This window comes from Lactuca virosa, chromosome 3, assembly GCF_052849685.1.
Source record: "Lactuca virosa cultivar CGN04683 chromosome 3, Lactuca_virosa_CGN04683_v6, whole genome shotgun sequence".
NCBI lineage: Eukaryota > Viridiplantae > Streptophyta > Magnoliopsida > Asterales > Asteraceae > Lactuca > Lactuca virosa.
In genome coordinates this window covers 112,289,390-112,302,654 of record NC_136428.1, presented here as the reverse complement: position 1 = coordinate 112,302,654, position 13,265 = coordinate 112,289,390, and the positions used below count along the sequence as shown (strand labels likewise).

General features: G+C 34.0%; 2 protein-coding genes and 1 long non-coding RNA gene across 4 annotated transcripts; 2 read left to right on the top strand and 1 right to left on the bottom strand.

Annotated features, from left to right (window-relative positions):
• The first annotated feature begins 3,066 nt into the window (after positions 1-3,066).
• Positions 3,067-3,554, top strand: LOC145163157 (uncharacterized). The gene is made up of 3 exons (XR_013739611.1): positions 3,067-3,108; positions 3,351-3,440; positions 3,523-3,554. It is a non-coding gene; the product is annotated as an uncharacterized LOC145163157 (long non-coding RNA).
• A 3,843-nt stretch (positions 3,555-7,397) lies between these two features.
• Positions 7,398-9,007, top strand: LOC145166393 (Pentatricopeptide repeat (PPR) superfamily protein). Its single transcript, XM_079085357.1, has one exon. It carries the CDS (start codon positions 7,477-7,479, stop codon positions 9,001-9,003), a length of 1,527 nt encoding a protein of 508 aa, XP_078941483.1. The 5' UTR covers positions 7,398-7,476; the 3' UTR covers positions 9,004-9,007.
• QUL2 (QUASIMODO2 LIKE 2) lies at positions 9,001-12,837 on the bottom strand. 2 transcript variants are annotated; one of them, XM_079085354.1, is made up of 9 exons: positions 12,653-12,837; positions 11,630-12,438; positions 11,410-11,545; positions 11,076-11,316; positions 10,782-10,977; positions 10,519-10,687; positions 10,140-10,444; positions 9,444-9,576; positions 9,001-9,356 (listed from the first exon to the last, which is right to left on the bottom strand). In XM_079085354.1, exons 2-9 carry the CDS (start codon positions 12,139-12,141, stop codon positions 9,207-9,209), a joined length of 1,842 nt encoding a protein of 613 aa, XP_078941480.1. In that variant the 5' UTR covers positions 12,142-12,438; positions 12,653-12,837; the 3' UTR covers positions 9,001-9,206. The 2 variants fall into 2 exon arrangements, with proteins under 2 accessions (XP_078941480.1, XP_078941481.1); XM_079085355.1 differs by having other exon boundaries at positions 12,681-12,837.
• Between the last annotated feature and the right edge of the window lie 428 nt (positions 12,838-13,265).

The window sequence follows — 13,265 nt, the reverse complement described above, 5'->3', positions numbered from 1 at the left end:
AGTCACATATTTAATCCCGAAACGAAAGAGATACTCCACTTGTACATCCTTCATTACCTCCATCGAAGTGATTCTCCGAAACCCTCAAGCGATTTCAGTCCGAAGCTCAAATTCAGGCTTCTCTTCGTTTATCTTGTAAACTTGTGGCTGGTAATTGTATTAAACATTCATAAATGAGTTTGAAAATTTGATCTAGTTAAAAAACCTTAGAAACAGTTATGATTCATTTGAGTTGAGTTAATTGGAGGAATTTGAAACCGGTTGTATTAAAAAAAGTCAAATAATCAAGTGTGACTAGGCATGTCAACAAACAAAAATGATATATGACATATGAAACCGGTTGTATTAGGTTAGGTGACCAAATGAACAGGTAAAAAATAATATTATTTCTTTAAAAGGCACGGAAAAAAAACTTTAAGGACTAAAATGGTAAAATCGAAATACATAATAAGACCATTATTTTCCTTATTTTTTTGGCTGAAAATAAATAAGTAATTAGGGATTATGGCTCGTTTATTATTATTTTTTTGAGAAAATGACAAAAATAGCCAATTATCCTAATCACTTTGCGGAAAATAGCCAAAAAAATCGAAATTGCAAAAATGGCCTTCAAAATCGCAGATGGGAATGGTCCATCTGCGATTTGACTTTTCCATCTGCGAATGTACAAGTACCTAAAGCACAGTTGTGCTTTAGGTACTTGTACATTCGCAGATGGAAAAGTCCATCTGCGATTTTCACTATACACCTGCGATTTTTCGCAGGAAATTCTATAAAAGGATTTTTTTTCCTCATTTTTCACTCTTCAATATATAAAAACTCTCTCTCTCTCTCGGGGATTCCTTTTGACGATTTCTTGAAGAAAATGGACGATTACTTCAACAATCCCGAAAATATGGTTAGATTTTAACTCTTTTTATGTTTATTATTTTATTATTTATTGTATTAGTTAGTGTAAAAAAAAAGAAATTATATTGTTTGTGATAGGGTAATTTTGTTGTATTTGATAGTTTTAATATTTGTTATTACTAAACTTGAAGTTGAAATGCTATTTTGTTAGTGGTTGTATAAATGTACAAGTAGAGACTGCGTAGAGTGTGCATCGGGTAGTTGTACATTTAGTCAAATGGTTAGAATATGCTTATTTTTTTAAGTTAGTAGTTAAATAAATTGTTAGAATAATGTTTACAATATGTTTGGTTAGTGGTTTACAATATGTTTGGTTAGAATATGTTATTTTATATAATTTGAAACTTAAAAATTGTTTGTATATTTCTCGTATAAGTTGAAAATTTGTTAGTTTAGTTGTCGTTTTAGTTGAAAATTTGTTTGTTCTTGTTTATATGGTTAGAAAATGTTATTTAATATAATTATAAAGATAAAAATCGTTTGTATATTTGTCGTATTACTTGGAAAATTGTTTATATAGTTACCGTTTAAGTTGAAAAATTGTTATAGTATTTATTGTTTTTTAGCGTAAATATATAAATTATTTATTAAATATTTGTATTTGCATTGTTATTATGTTATTATTGCATTTAATAATAAAATATTTTAAAATGAAATAGTTGTTTAGTTTTCTAATATGTTATTGTGTTTTTTGCAGCATAATTCTAATTATTTCGATGTGAAAGCTATTGTAAACTTAAAGGGATCGGGGTGTAACATATGGGAAGTGTTTGAAGTGTTAGATGGTGTGAGACGTGAAATATTTAGAGATACATTATTTGGTTATTTGTTGGACGTCCCTCGTTTACAAGGGGACGGATTGTTGTTCCACAAAATGTTCCTTCATCAGATACGGCCGGACGCTGTTTTATCTCCAGATGGAATAAAACGGTTATATTTTAGAGTAGCCGATACGAAATTGGTATATGGGCCGGAAGAGTTTTGTTTGATAACCGGGTTGAAATTTGCGGAGTATCCAAAAAACATCGGGAAAAAAGTGTCAGAAAAAATAGTTAGTACTAAAAAAAGATGTTTATTGCGTGAGCGGCTATTTCCGAACCATACAAATAGTTCGGTGAAAATCGGTGACCTGAAAAGTTTTATTTTAAATCAACCATTCTTAGAAGTTGACGATGCCGATGCAGTTAGAGTATGTTTGATTTACATTTTATGTGAAGGTTTTTTGGGAAAAGAAATAAATGATCGCGTGCCACAAGATTGGTTTTTTTTGGCTGAGAATTTGGATGTTTGGAACATGTATTTTTTCTTTACTTTGATACTTTTATATTATTAATGTTAAGTTATATTATAACTAAATTTGTTTTGTTTTGTTAGTTTCGCTTGGGGTAGCTATTTATGGGATTTTACGTATGATAACCTTGAGGATACATGGAACAAGATAAATAAATATTTATCACTTCCTGAGCGTCGTCAAACTTTAAAATACACTGTCTCAGGATTTACGGCTCCAATTAGGGTATAAAAATTTACTTATATTTAAATGGTTTTATTGTTATGATAGTTTTTTTAATTTTAACTTTTATTACTATAATTGTAAAAATTGTAGATATGGATATATAAGATGCTTCCGGCTGTTCGTGCGTGTGGATTTGTATTGAGAAAAAATAGAGACATGCCTCGAACGAAACGATGGAGTGGGACAAAAAAAATTGAAATGGGTTGATGTGAACAAGATTTTTTCAAAGATACAGGTTTATAAATTTTTTTTAATTATTAATAAAATTCATTATTATACTTTTATATGCAATTTTAATATGTTCTATTTTTTAGGAGGTACAACCACCAAGAAATAAAATGTCACCGAGTGATGATGAGATGACATTTTTTTATTATATGTCATTTCAAGAGTATGTATATGGTGAACGGAAATCAGTTCCATCCCCAGTACGGGACCATTTTAGGAGACAAGACGAATCTTCGTCTAGTATGTCGTCTAGTGGTCGCTCTCAAGGTAGAGGTGGGCGCAGCGGAAAACCCAACCTAGAGGAGGTGTTGAAACAGCTACATGCACTGGAGCAACATGTGTTTACGAACCGAGAACCTACAGAGGTGTTTGTTGAAGAAGTGAATAATGAAGATCTATGGAATAACATAAGTTTTGAGGAGCCTGCAGTATTCCAAACAAAATTTGATGAACGGGTTAGTTACACGCTACATTATTTTTTTTAATTTATTAACATATATTAATATTTGTGTTCATATTTTATATTTGCAAATTTAGGTTGTAGAAGATGAAGTGATGAATAAAAATAATACAAATGAATATATTTTTGGTGATATTGAAGACGACAAGGTTATTATAGATATTACATTTACGATTTTAATAATTTATTTTTAATGTTTCTTTCGTTAATAACTATAATGTGTTAATTTTAATGTAGGAGTTGGAGGAGAGGAATGAGAATGCGGGTTGTAGTAGGAACAAATTTGATGATGATGTGTTTGATGTAAATGATAATGAAGCTAAAGAGGTTGTTATACTTACATTTATTTTAATATTTATTTAGTAGATTGAAACATGTTTTAATTAGAGATTTTTGCTTATTAATTTAGGTGTCGGAGGAAGATGAAATACAAATTACGGGAAATGTAGATTATTATGATGCTTATGGTTTTGATGGCAAAGAAGTTACACCCGATAAACCGAGGGCTCGAAATCCATCAAAGTATTTGTGCCCTCCGTACACCGAGGTATTCGTTTAATTTAAAAACTTATATCGTAATAATAGAATTTTTTTATGTGAATTATTTGAAAGATAGAGATGTAAACATTTCAATATTGTTTTAGCTGCACACAACACCGAAACAAAAAAGAAGAGCAAAAAAGAAGGTTGATATGAAATCAAGAAGCCCCGTTCCTCCTCCAGCATTTGCTGTTGCTCACGACTTCTCCGTGTTGCGCCTGCAACCTTACGTAGCAGGCGGTGAGGTTGTGATCCAGAATTATTTATTTCATTCATTTGACGTGCAACATCGTTTGTTTAATTTGGTGTTAGATAGAGAATTTTGGAGCGCCTTGTTTGGGCATACACACGACAAATGGTTGGAGTCAGCGGTAAAATAATACTTAATTTATTTTTTTAAAAGTATTTTCTTTTTTAGTTATTAACAAAAGTATCATAATTTTGTGCAGCATATCACCCTTTGGTATAGAATACTGATGGAGAGACGTTTTGATAACGACTGACATACAATAATGCCGGCAAATTTTTTTGTTTGCCATGCTGTGGAGGAAGGGCAGGATTGGAGGGCGTTTATGGTTGGTATTGCTAAATACCCCAACTTCATGGTTGCTTGGTGGGATGTCGATACGGTAAACTAAATTTTATTTTTTTTCAAATATTATCGTTATTGTCGTTATGTTTTGGTATTCTTATTTCTAAACAAAATTTATTTCTTTTTTATCCTTATACAAGTCATATTACCGATTCATTCAGCCCCTAATCACTGGTTATTTGGGGAACTTCGATTGGCGAATATGGAAGTCCATATTTATGACAGTATCGGTAGAGTGGCTTATGAAAATTTCAAGCGTGATGGAACCTTTACCAAATTTGAGGCTCGGGTGGCAAATTATTTAGACAAGATTAACTATTGGGCCCGGAGGAACATCCCAAGGATTCCATTGAATATGCAATTCATATTTAAAACAAATGTTCCCCAACAAAGTAGCCATTTGGGAGATTGCGGTGTATTTGTTTGTATGTTTATGGAACAATTAGTTTCAGGCCAACCAATACGTGAACTTATTGACCCAAGGAACGCAGCTTTAGAGTTTCGCCAACGGATGACAAAAATTTATTGGGGGTCGAGTCTTGGTCCTATGTAGTTGGATCTTATATTTGTATATGTAATTGTATGTTGAATTTAATGACCTAGTAATAACTTAAATACTTACAACATAAGAACGACACCACCATTTGTTTTAAAGTAACAAGTACAATGCTCTAAACATAACAACAAATACAAGTTTCGGTTCCCTTTAAAATGTGCCCTTGACCAAGTTTCTGGATTTATACTTTTTAAGTACTCCCATACTGGTTCTTTTGTCTTTTTCATAACATCCATGGCAGCGTCAAAAGCATCAACTGTGTACGCCCTACAAGCCTCCCAAAAAATTCCTTTAACTGTGTTACTCTTCCCGAATCTAGATACTATGTTGAAATACAAATGGACACCACATATTCCATGATGAGCGTGAGGAAAAATGTTGGCAACGGATGTTGCTATAGATGGAGACCTATCAGATATAATTGTAAGCTCCTGCATATTTCCTATGCAATCACGTAGTTTTTGAAAAAACCATGTCCAAGAATCGGTACACTCATTTTTGCATATACCATATGCAACCGGTAATATTTGGTTTTGTCCGTCCTTAGTAACTGCAAGTAACATGGTACCTTTGAACTCGCCCTTTAGGTGGGCTCCATCTACTACTAGGGTCGGTTTACAAAATTTGACAAAAGCGCGTACCTACAATACATTGTATATCTATTGAAATACACCAAAATAAAAATGAAAAAATTAATAAAATATTATAATACTAACCGAGCAACCGAGTGCGACGTACAAAAACTCAAAGAGATCATCACCATCTGTTTTAATATGTGTCACCGTACCCGGATTATGTTTGACCAAATTGTGACAATACGCCGAAAGTTTGGTAAAAGAATCATCTTTCGTACCCCTTAACAACAACAATGCATATTGCTTCGCACGCCATGCCTGATGGTATGAGATATTGATATTCAATTGAGCATTCATATCATTAATAATATCTTTTCCCCGATAAACTCTACTATAGTCTTCAGCCAAAACATCAGCAAGATATTCACCCAAAACATATTTGTTTGCTTGTCGATGATTAGGTTGCAAAATTGTTGAAGAACATGTGTGTACATCAACAAATTTATTCACTTGGAAAAGTCCATCAGAATTTTTAATTGCTTTTGCTCTTAGTAACCAAGAACAATTTTTCGAAACACACACAACTTCATACCTTGATTTGGTGGATCTACTTGTCCTCGTCTGAAAACCTTCTCGAAGACATTTTTTACCAATACACCGCTTTAAAAGTTCTTTGTTCTTAAATATACTCTCACATTCAATCTTTTGAAGATTCATGTCTACCATCTGTGTTGGGATATCTTCATTAATATCAACTGGACATGCTGGTACAGGGGGCATACCGTAAAAAAGGTTATCGGGAAACTTAGCTTTAACTTCATCACCCAACTCATCTCTATCTGAATTGCTTTGTAGGTCGGTTATATCTAAACGTACATCAACAACATCAACATAATCCCCGTAAACATGCTTTTTTTCATTTTTTTGACTCGATTTTTTTTCTTTTTTACTTTTATCTACCACACGCCTATTCATAACTTTAACTTCTTGTTCGGCAACATCATCACGACGACCACCCACATCATTAAGATATGTACCAACATCATCATCACCAACATACTTGTAATTCTCAGGATCCACATAGTTAATAGGTGAATAACTAACATTAACATTTTCAGCAACACTGTGAAACTGAGGTACACTAGGAGTATTGAATGTACCTATCGGATCGTTGCTCCCTTTATAGCTGCATAAATTACCAACCGGCTGATTTCCACTGTGACCACCCTCATTAACCTCATCTACTTCATCAACCACTACAAACACTTTCACAGCCCTTTCTCCACTACATTTGATTACATTTATCAACATTCTAATATCCATGTCTTCAACTATAGCTATATAATAATTTAATTCAGGATGATGGAAACGAAGACTAATTCTATATTTGTCTAACAAACCAATTTTGCTTCTCACCAAAGATACAAAATCACTATAACTAATATACTCAGAAAATATCAAAGCAAATTCAGAAATATCTCCATGTGGACATACGTATTCCAGATTTGTTTCAATAACTTCCCATCTCCCACCGGTTACAAGACAAACCAAATATTCAATCATTTTTTTAGAAAGATTTTAGAGAAATTTCCTAAACAAATAACAACTAAACTGATAATTTTCTACAAAAGTTTATATATAGTAACATTATTTCGTAGTCAAACCAATTGATTTCATAGTCAAATTAAAAAAAAAAAAATTTTAAAAAAACGCAAATTCGCAGATGGAATACAGAGAAAATCGCAGATGGACACAGTCCATCTGCGATTTTAACCCTGAAATGCCCTATATATACAAAAAAAAAATTAAAAAAAATTCAATCCAGCTGCGAATGTACAAGTGGCTAAAGCACACTTGTGCTTTAGCCACTTGTACATTCGCAGATGGAATGTGCAAATCGCAGATGGACCATTCCCATCTGCGATTTTCATGGCCATTTTTGCAAATTCAATTTTTTTTTGGCTATTTTCCGCAAAGTGATTAGGATAATTGGCTATTTTTGTCATTGTATCTGTTTTTTTTTTTGTTAAGATTTTTTTTTTGTTAAGATATTATAAACTTCGATCATGTTGGGATAGTTTTGTAGCATCTTCGTACAAAATGATCAGGCGCCTCCAATTTCATACCCCGCTCAAACGCATCTCCTCCGTCCACCACCGCCTATTTCACTCCACCACCACCAACTACTCCGACTATAATACACCATGTCCTCCATCACCAGCAACCACTCCCGATCCCTTAACACCAGTCAACCCATCACATCTCCTCCGCGTCTGCACCATCCTCTACCAACAACAAGACTCGCCGGAATCAAGACTCCACACCTCTCTCTCCCGCTGCGACTTCGACCTCACCCATGAATTCTTCCTCCAAATCTGCAACAAATTCCCCTACTCCTGGAAACCCGTCTACAAGTTTCACAAATTCTCCCAAACCCAAACCTTCAATCACACTCCCGTCACAGTAAACAAAATGCTCGACGTCGTCGGAAAATCAAGAAACATCGACCTTTTATGGGATCTGATCAATGAAATCGGCCATAGCCGTTTGGTTACAGATAAAACGTATAAGATAGCGATTAAAACTTTGGCGTCCGCGAGGGAGATGAAGAAATGTGTCGAGTTTTTTCACGTAATGAATGGATTTGGTTACGGGTATAATCTAGGAACTCTGAACAAAGTGATTGAGACTTTATGTGGGTGTAAACTTGCTGAAGAAGCTAAACACATTGTTTTAAAATTGAAGGAATGGATTAAACCAGATGGGTTTACGTACAAGTGTTTGATTCGTGGATTTTGTGACGTCGGTGATTTGGTTGAAGCTTCAAAGATATGGAATGTAATGGTGGATGAAGGTTTTGATGTAGATATCGATGGTGTCGAAAAGATGATGGAAACGCTTTTCAAAACAAATAGATTCGATGAAGCAATGAAGCTTTTTCAATCCATTGACGATTTAGGGCTTTCAACTTACAAGCTTGTGATTCATTGGATGTGTAAAAAGGGGAAGCTTGGTCACGCACGGAAGGTGTTCGATGAAATGCGTGAGAGAGGTATACAACCAGATTGCACAATACTTGGTTCATTAATTTATGGGTTTTTAAGCAACGGTAGAATCCGTGAAGCTTATAACATTGCCGAATCAATTGAGAGACCTGATATAAGCGTTTACCATGGTTTAATCAAAGGACTCTTGAGATTAAAAAAGGCAAATGAAGCAACAAATGTGTTTAGGGAGATGATAAGGAGAGGGTGTGAGCCTACAATGCACACATATGTAATGCTATTGCAAGGGCATTTAGGTAAAAGAGGGCGAAAAGGAGATGACCCGTTGATTAATTTTGACACGATTTTTGTTGGAGGGTTAGTGAAGGCTGGGAAGTCGTTGGAAGCTAGTAAATATGTTGAGAGAGTGATGAATCGAGGAGTTGAAGTGCCTAGATTTGATTATAATAAATTCTTGCATTATTATTCCAACGAAGAAGGTGTTGTTATGTTTGACGTGATGTCGAAAAAATTAAGAGAAGTTGGTTTGTTTGATTTAGGAGACATATTTGAAAGATATGGTCAGAAAATGGCCACTAGAGAGAAAAGAAGAGATAGGTCAAATTCACAAATTGTAACATGATATAACAACACGTGCATTTAATTTAACATTTACGTTTCTTACAAAACGTAGGTCTGATTACAAAAAAAATTAAAGAAACATCAAAACTTTGTGTAATCTACAGCTTACGATATCGTGATTGTTGCGTGGAATGTGAATGGTGTTGAATAAATAATAATTACCGAGTTTGTTTTATACAGAATAAAACTTAAAAAAGTAAAACCTTATTTTTTCAGAAATGGCTTTTGACAAACGAGCAACCTTTGGTCGCTGCCATTTTCAACATCGATTACTCTTGCTTCCCATCGTATTTGTGTAGCAATTGTACGCGCGTCTTCAATAGGCCCCACTTTATCTGAGAGAACAACCCATCCCTGTGAAAAATATAAATGTTTATTTCATATCAGTTAAAATTGGGAGTTTGAAGTACAAAAAAATAAAAATAAAAATAAAAAAATAACCTCAGGGCGTAGAATTCGGTCCATTTCCAGAAGTAAGTTTGTGGTGCTGCATTTCTTTGATATAAGGTCTGAGAGGAGCCCATTTGCATGAAGCATGTCGTATGTTCGTGGATAAGTAGGAAAGGGTTCGCACCTATGTTTGATCACAAGGAAATTAAATAAGGGTAATTTCGTCAATGTCATTTGCTGAAAATCTTTTGTAACTTTTTTTTTTCATCATTGTAGTGGACGCTGTCTGCGTCAACACTGTTGCATCCATTCCAGGGATGAAAAGGGTCACGGAAGATTCTTTGAGGGACAAAAAATGTAGAAAATTCAAGACAGGGATCATATGTGTAATTTTCAGCAAACCAAGTTCAGAACTGCAGTTTAGTTTACTCACGTAGTCACATGGGGATGGGAGTGATGATGGTATTCTGATAATTTTATTTGCTTTGTTTTTTTGCAAAAAACAAAGTGGTGGTACTGGCACCTTTTTTTGTCCTTCAAATCACTATCATAACGGATCCAATATATGGTCTATTTTAAAATTCGCCAATCTCAGAAAATGTATACACAAAATATCAGAAAACGTAGAAAAAAACACTTTGCTTTTTTTAGGGTTTTTTTCTAAAATCTGTGACATTTCCTTATTTGGAAAAGAAATCATGCTAACTTGATTATTTTCAAGAGTCAAATGAAGCTAATTATACTTACCAGTCATGAAGAACGCCTGCGAAACCTTGATCGAGTATAAGAGGGAGTGAATTTTGAGCCCTAATTGGAACAACATTCATCACCCAGACTGATTTTCCCGCTTCCAAAAACGCAGCGTTTAAACCCCCATAACGTGCGTTCATATCCATCACATTTCTAATCATATTATAAGGAGGTAACGGATCTTCATCCCCTGGTCGTTTTGGATGATCGGAAAAAATTAACGGCGTGAGTAACGACCAGTAATTTCTCAAAGCTGATCTTGAAGATTCAAAGTCTTGATATAATTCATCCTGCTCAACACCTGCATAAACAAACATGGATCAATACTTGCTCAACACGTGTCAAGAATAAAAGTCATTTAAGAAAAATACTCTCCATGAATTTGAAGCTCATCAGGGGTAATTTGGGAATTTGTAGATCTGTTCTGGATGGGAATCCACCGTTTGCTGGATGCCCCTGTTACGCAAGATTCAAGTGGCTGATAATACGGTTGAATATCAAAATCTTCCTGTTCTTCGTTGCAAACAGGAATGGCGCCATGTGTGCTATGATATTTCAAACCAAATAAATGTCCATAAATCGTATATCGACAAATATGGAAAAGGGTATATGTGGAATTATGGGAAAAAAAAGTCTCACTTAGATGAGTAGCATTGGGGATCGCTAGTTTTCTGCCAGATGAAAGTTTCTTCTTGCTGACCAATTAATGTCCAACAGATTTTTTGTGTGAACTCTTCAATTGGGCTTCCTTTTTCCATATTTAATGAAGTTCTATGTAATACAAAGTATCCTCCAGGTTTTAGTATCCGATCAGCTTCAATAAGAAACATTCCATCTGATTCATGAAAACAGTAGCACATTAAAAAAAAAAAAAATTAATTTTCATAAATCATAATCTATAATCATGCCAGAAGTGGTTTAATTTTAAACTACCTTTCTTGTCCCATAGAACACCACATTGTGCACAGTGGATCATGTCATATGACAAAGATGGAAATGGAAGTTTTCTTGAAATGAAGTTGCCAATAATTGCAGGAAGACCTCTTTCAAGAGATAACTGAACTTGACTACCAGTTAACTCATATGCAGCCATACATACAGCCATTAGTTTTAATGAGAGCAAATGAGCCCCAAAGCTTCCAAAACCACAACCAATATCAAGCACTGTTCGCACCTGTTGATAATAACATTAGAAATTGCATTATACCATAAAAGGAAATTAAGATAAACTTATGAATTATCAATCATATGGTTAACAAACACTTACACCAGCTTGATGAAATTCCACATCACTTCCTAATCCTATCATCTCTGCAACTTGTCTCGAATGATCTTTGACACCATCAAATAACAATCCATCATCTGAGTGAAAAGAAATTTGGTTCTCTTCAAGCAGCATTAACCTATAAGAAGATCAAGGAAAAGATGTGAATGAGGATTGAGGATTTGAGAAGTTGGGTTAATCCTGATTGAAATTAAAGAATTACCTTTTTGTCATGCTTCCAGAAGAAAGAAATTGATCTTTGGTTATCTTCACATTTGCATTCCATATCACGTCTCTACCAACTGGCCAACTCAAGGGACTTTTATAGTCTCGTGGAGGACGAACCAAACAGTATGGTTGATCTTGTGACACTTCACAATGCCTATCAAACTCTTCTCCATCTTTAAATCCAGCTAACAGATTTGCAGACACATTATAGCAAGGAACATAGTCTTCTCTTTCCCTTCCACATAACCTAATCTCTTTCAGATCATTATTTTCAGATGCAAAGCTCTTTAACTCAAAAAATCCGCTTGTTTCTTGTTCCTTTAATCTTCTATAGTTTGTATAAACTTCTGGTTTTACACTAGTGGTGACAGAGTCAAAAGCACCAGAAGAAGATGAACCTAACAAAGCAATAAGCACAAAAACACTAACAAGACACAAGAGTAGCCAGTTTAACGGTGGTCTAGTGCCAGAAAATATGGAAAGCTTATTCAACAAAGGATTTCTCATATCTAGATTCTGCAACCAACTCAAAGTTCCGCCTTAAATTTCCACCAATTACGAAACCAGTAACCTATCATAACATAAAAGCTGCTGGAAATTCAACTGTAAAACAGCTAATTTCCAATGCTTATGGAAATTCCAGTGTCTTTGTTAATCGGTTGAAGATCATGACATCTAACTGCAAAATCGCATGCCAGAAAACCATCCAAATCGCAATAAAAAGGTAAATAGATCGAGCAACCAATCACGTTAGAGATTTCTTAAATTATCAATGAATTCCACCAGAAATATCTTCAGATCAACCTGCAATAAATCACAAACAACAAAAGAACAAAACAGAATTATACAACTGGCATCAAAATTTGAGCTCAGTTCATACAATTTCGACGGATCTGATGATCCAATACCAAACAAAAAATGCACTCAATCAATAGAAATGAAACACGTCGCTCAATGTAAGTAACAGATAGTTTGCACATCAATCCCAAAATCTTTACAAACATAATTGAGTAGCTACCGTATTAATTAGGGTTTTGGGCAATTACTCAGGTCGTTGAGGAGAATTGTATGCCTGGACTTTATCAGCTTTTGGAAGACAAAGGTCACTAACAGTTCTGATTCACAATTGACGAGTAGAGAGAGAAAGACAGAGCAGCTCTTTTTGAGAGAGAAACCAGCGATTACAGTTTATCGTTTTTTTTAATCTAAATTTCCAGATTTATAGGTGCGTTAGTAAAAGGAATTTAAACACACAGATCTAGTCAAAGTAGAATTTATTGTTTTTTTTTTTGGGTTTTATTTGTGGTATAAAAAGTCCGAATTTAAACGAATGTGATTCAATTTTTTTATCAGACTAAAGTAAAAAAAATATATCAAACAGTTCGATAATAATAAAAAAAACTATTGAACAGTGAAAATAAAATATAAATTCGGGAACTTCTTCTAATGATTAGTCTTCAAAAATAGTTTTCTCAAGGTATATATATATATATATATATATATATATATATATATATATATACTTTTGGTATTCCTTTTAATCAATTCTACTTTTTTTAGACGCATACCTTTTTTTTTTCTATGAAAAATGACATGTTGATGTATTTTGATCTTAAAAAATAGTGATCAAG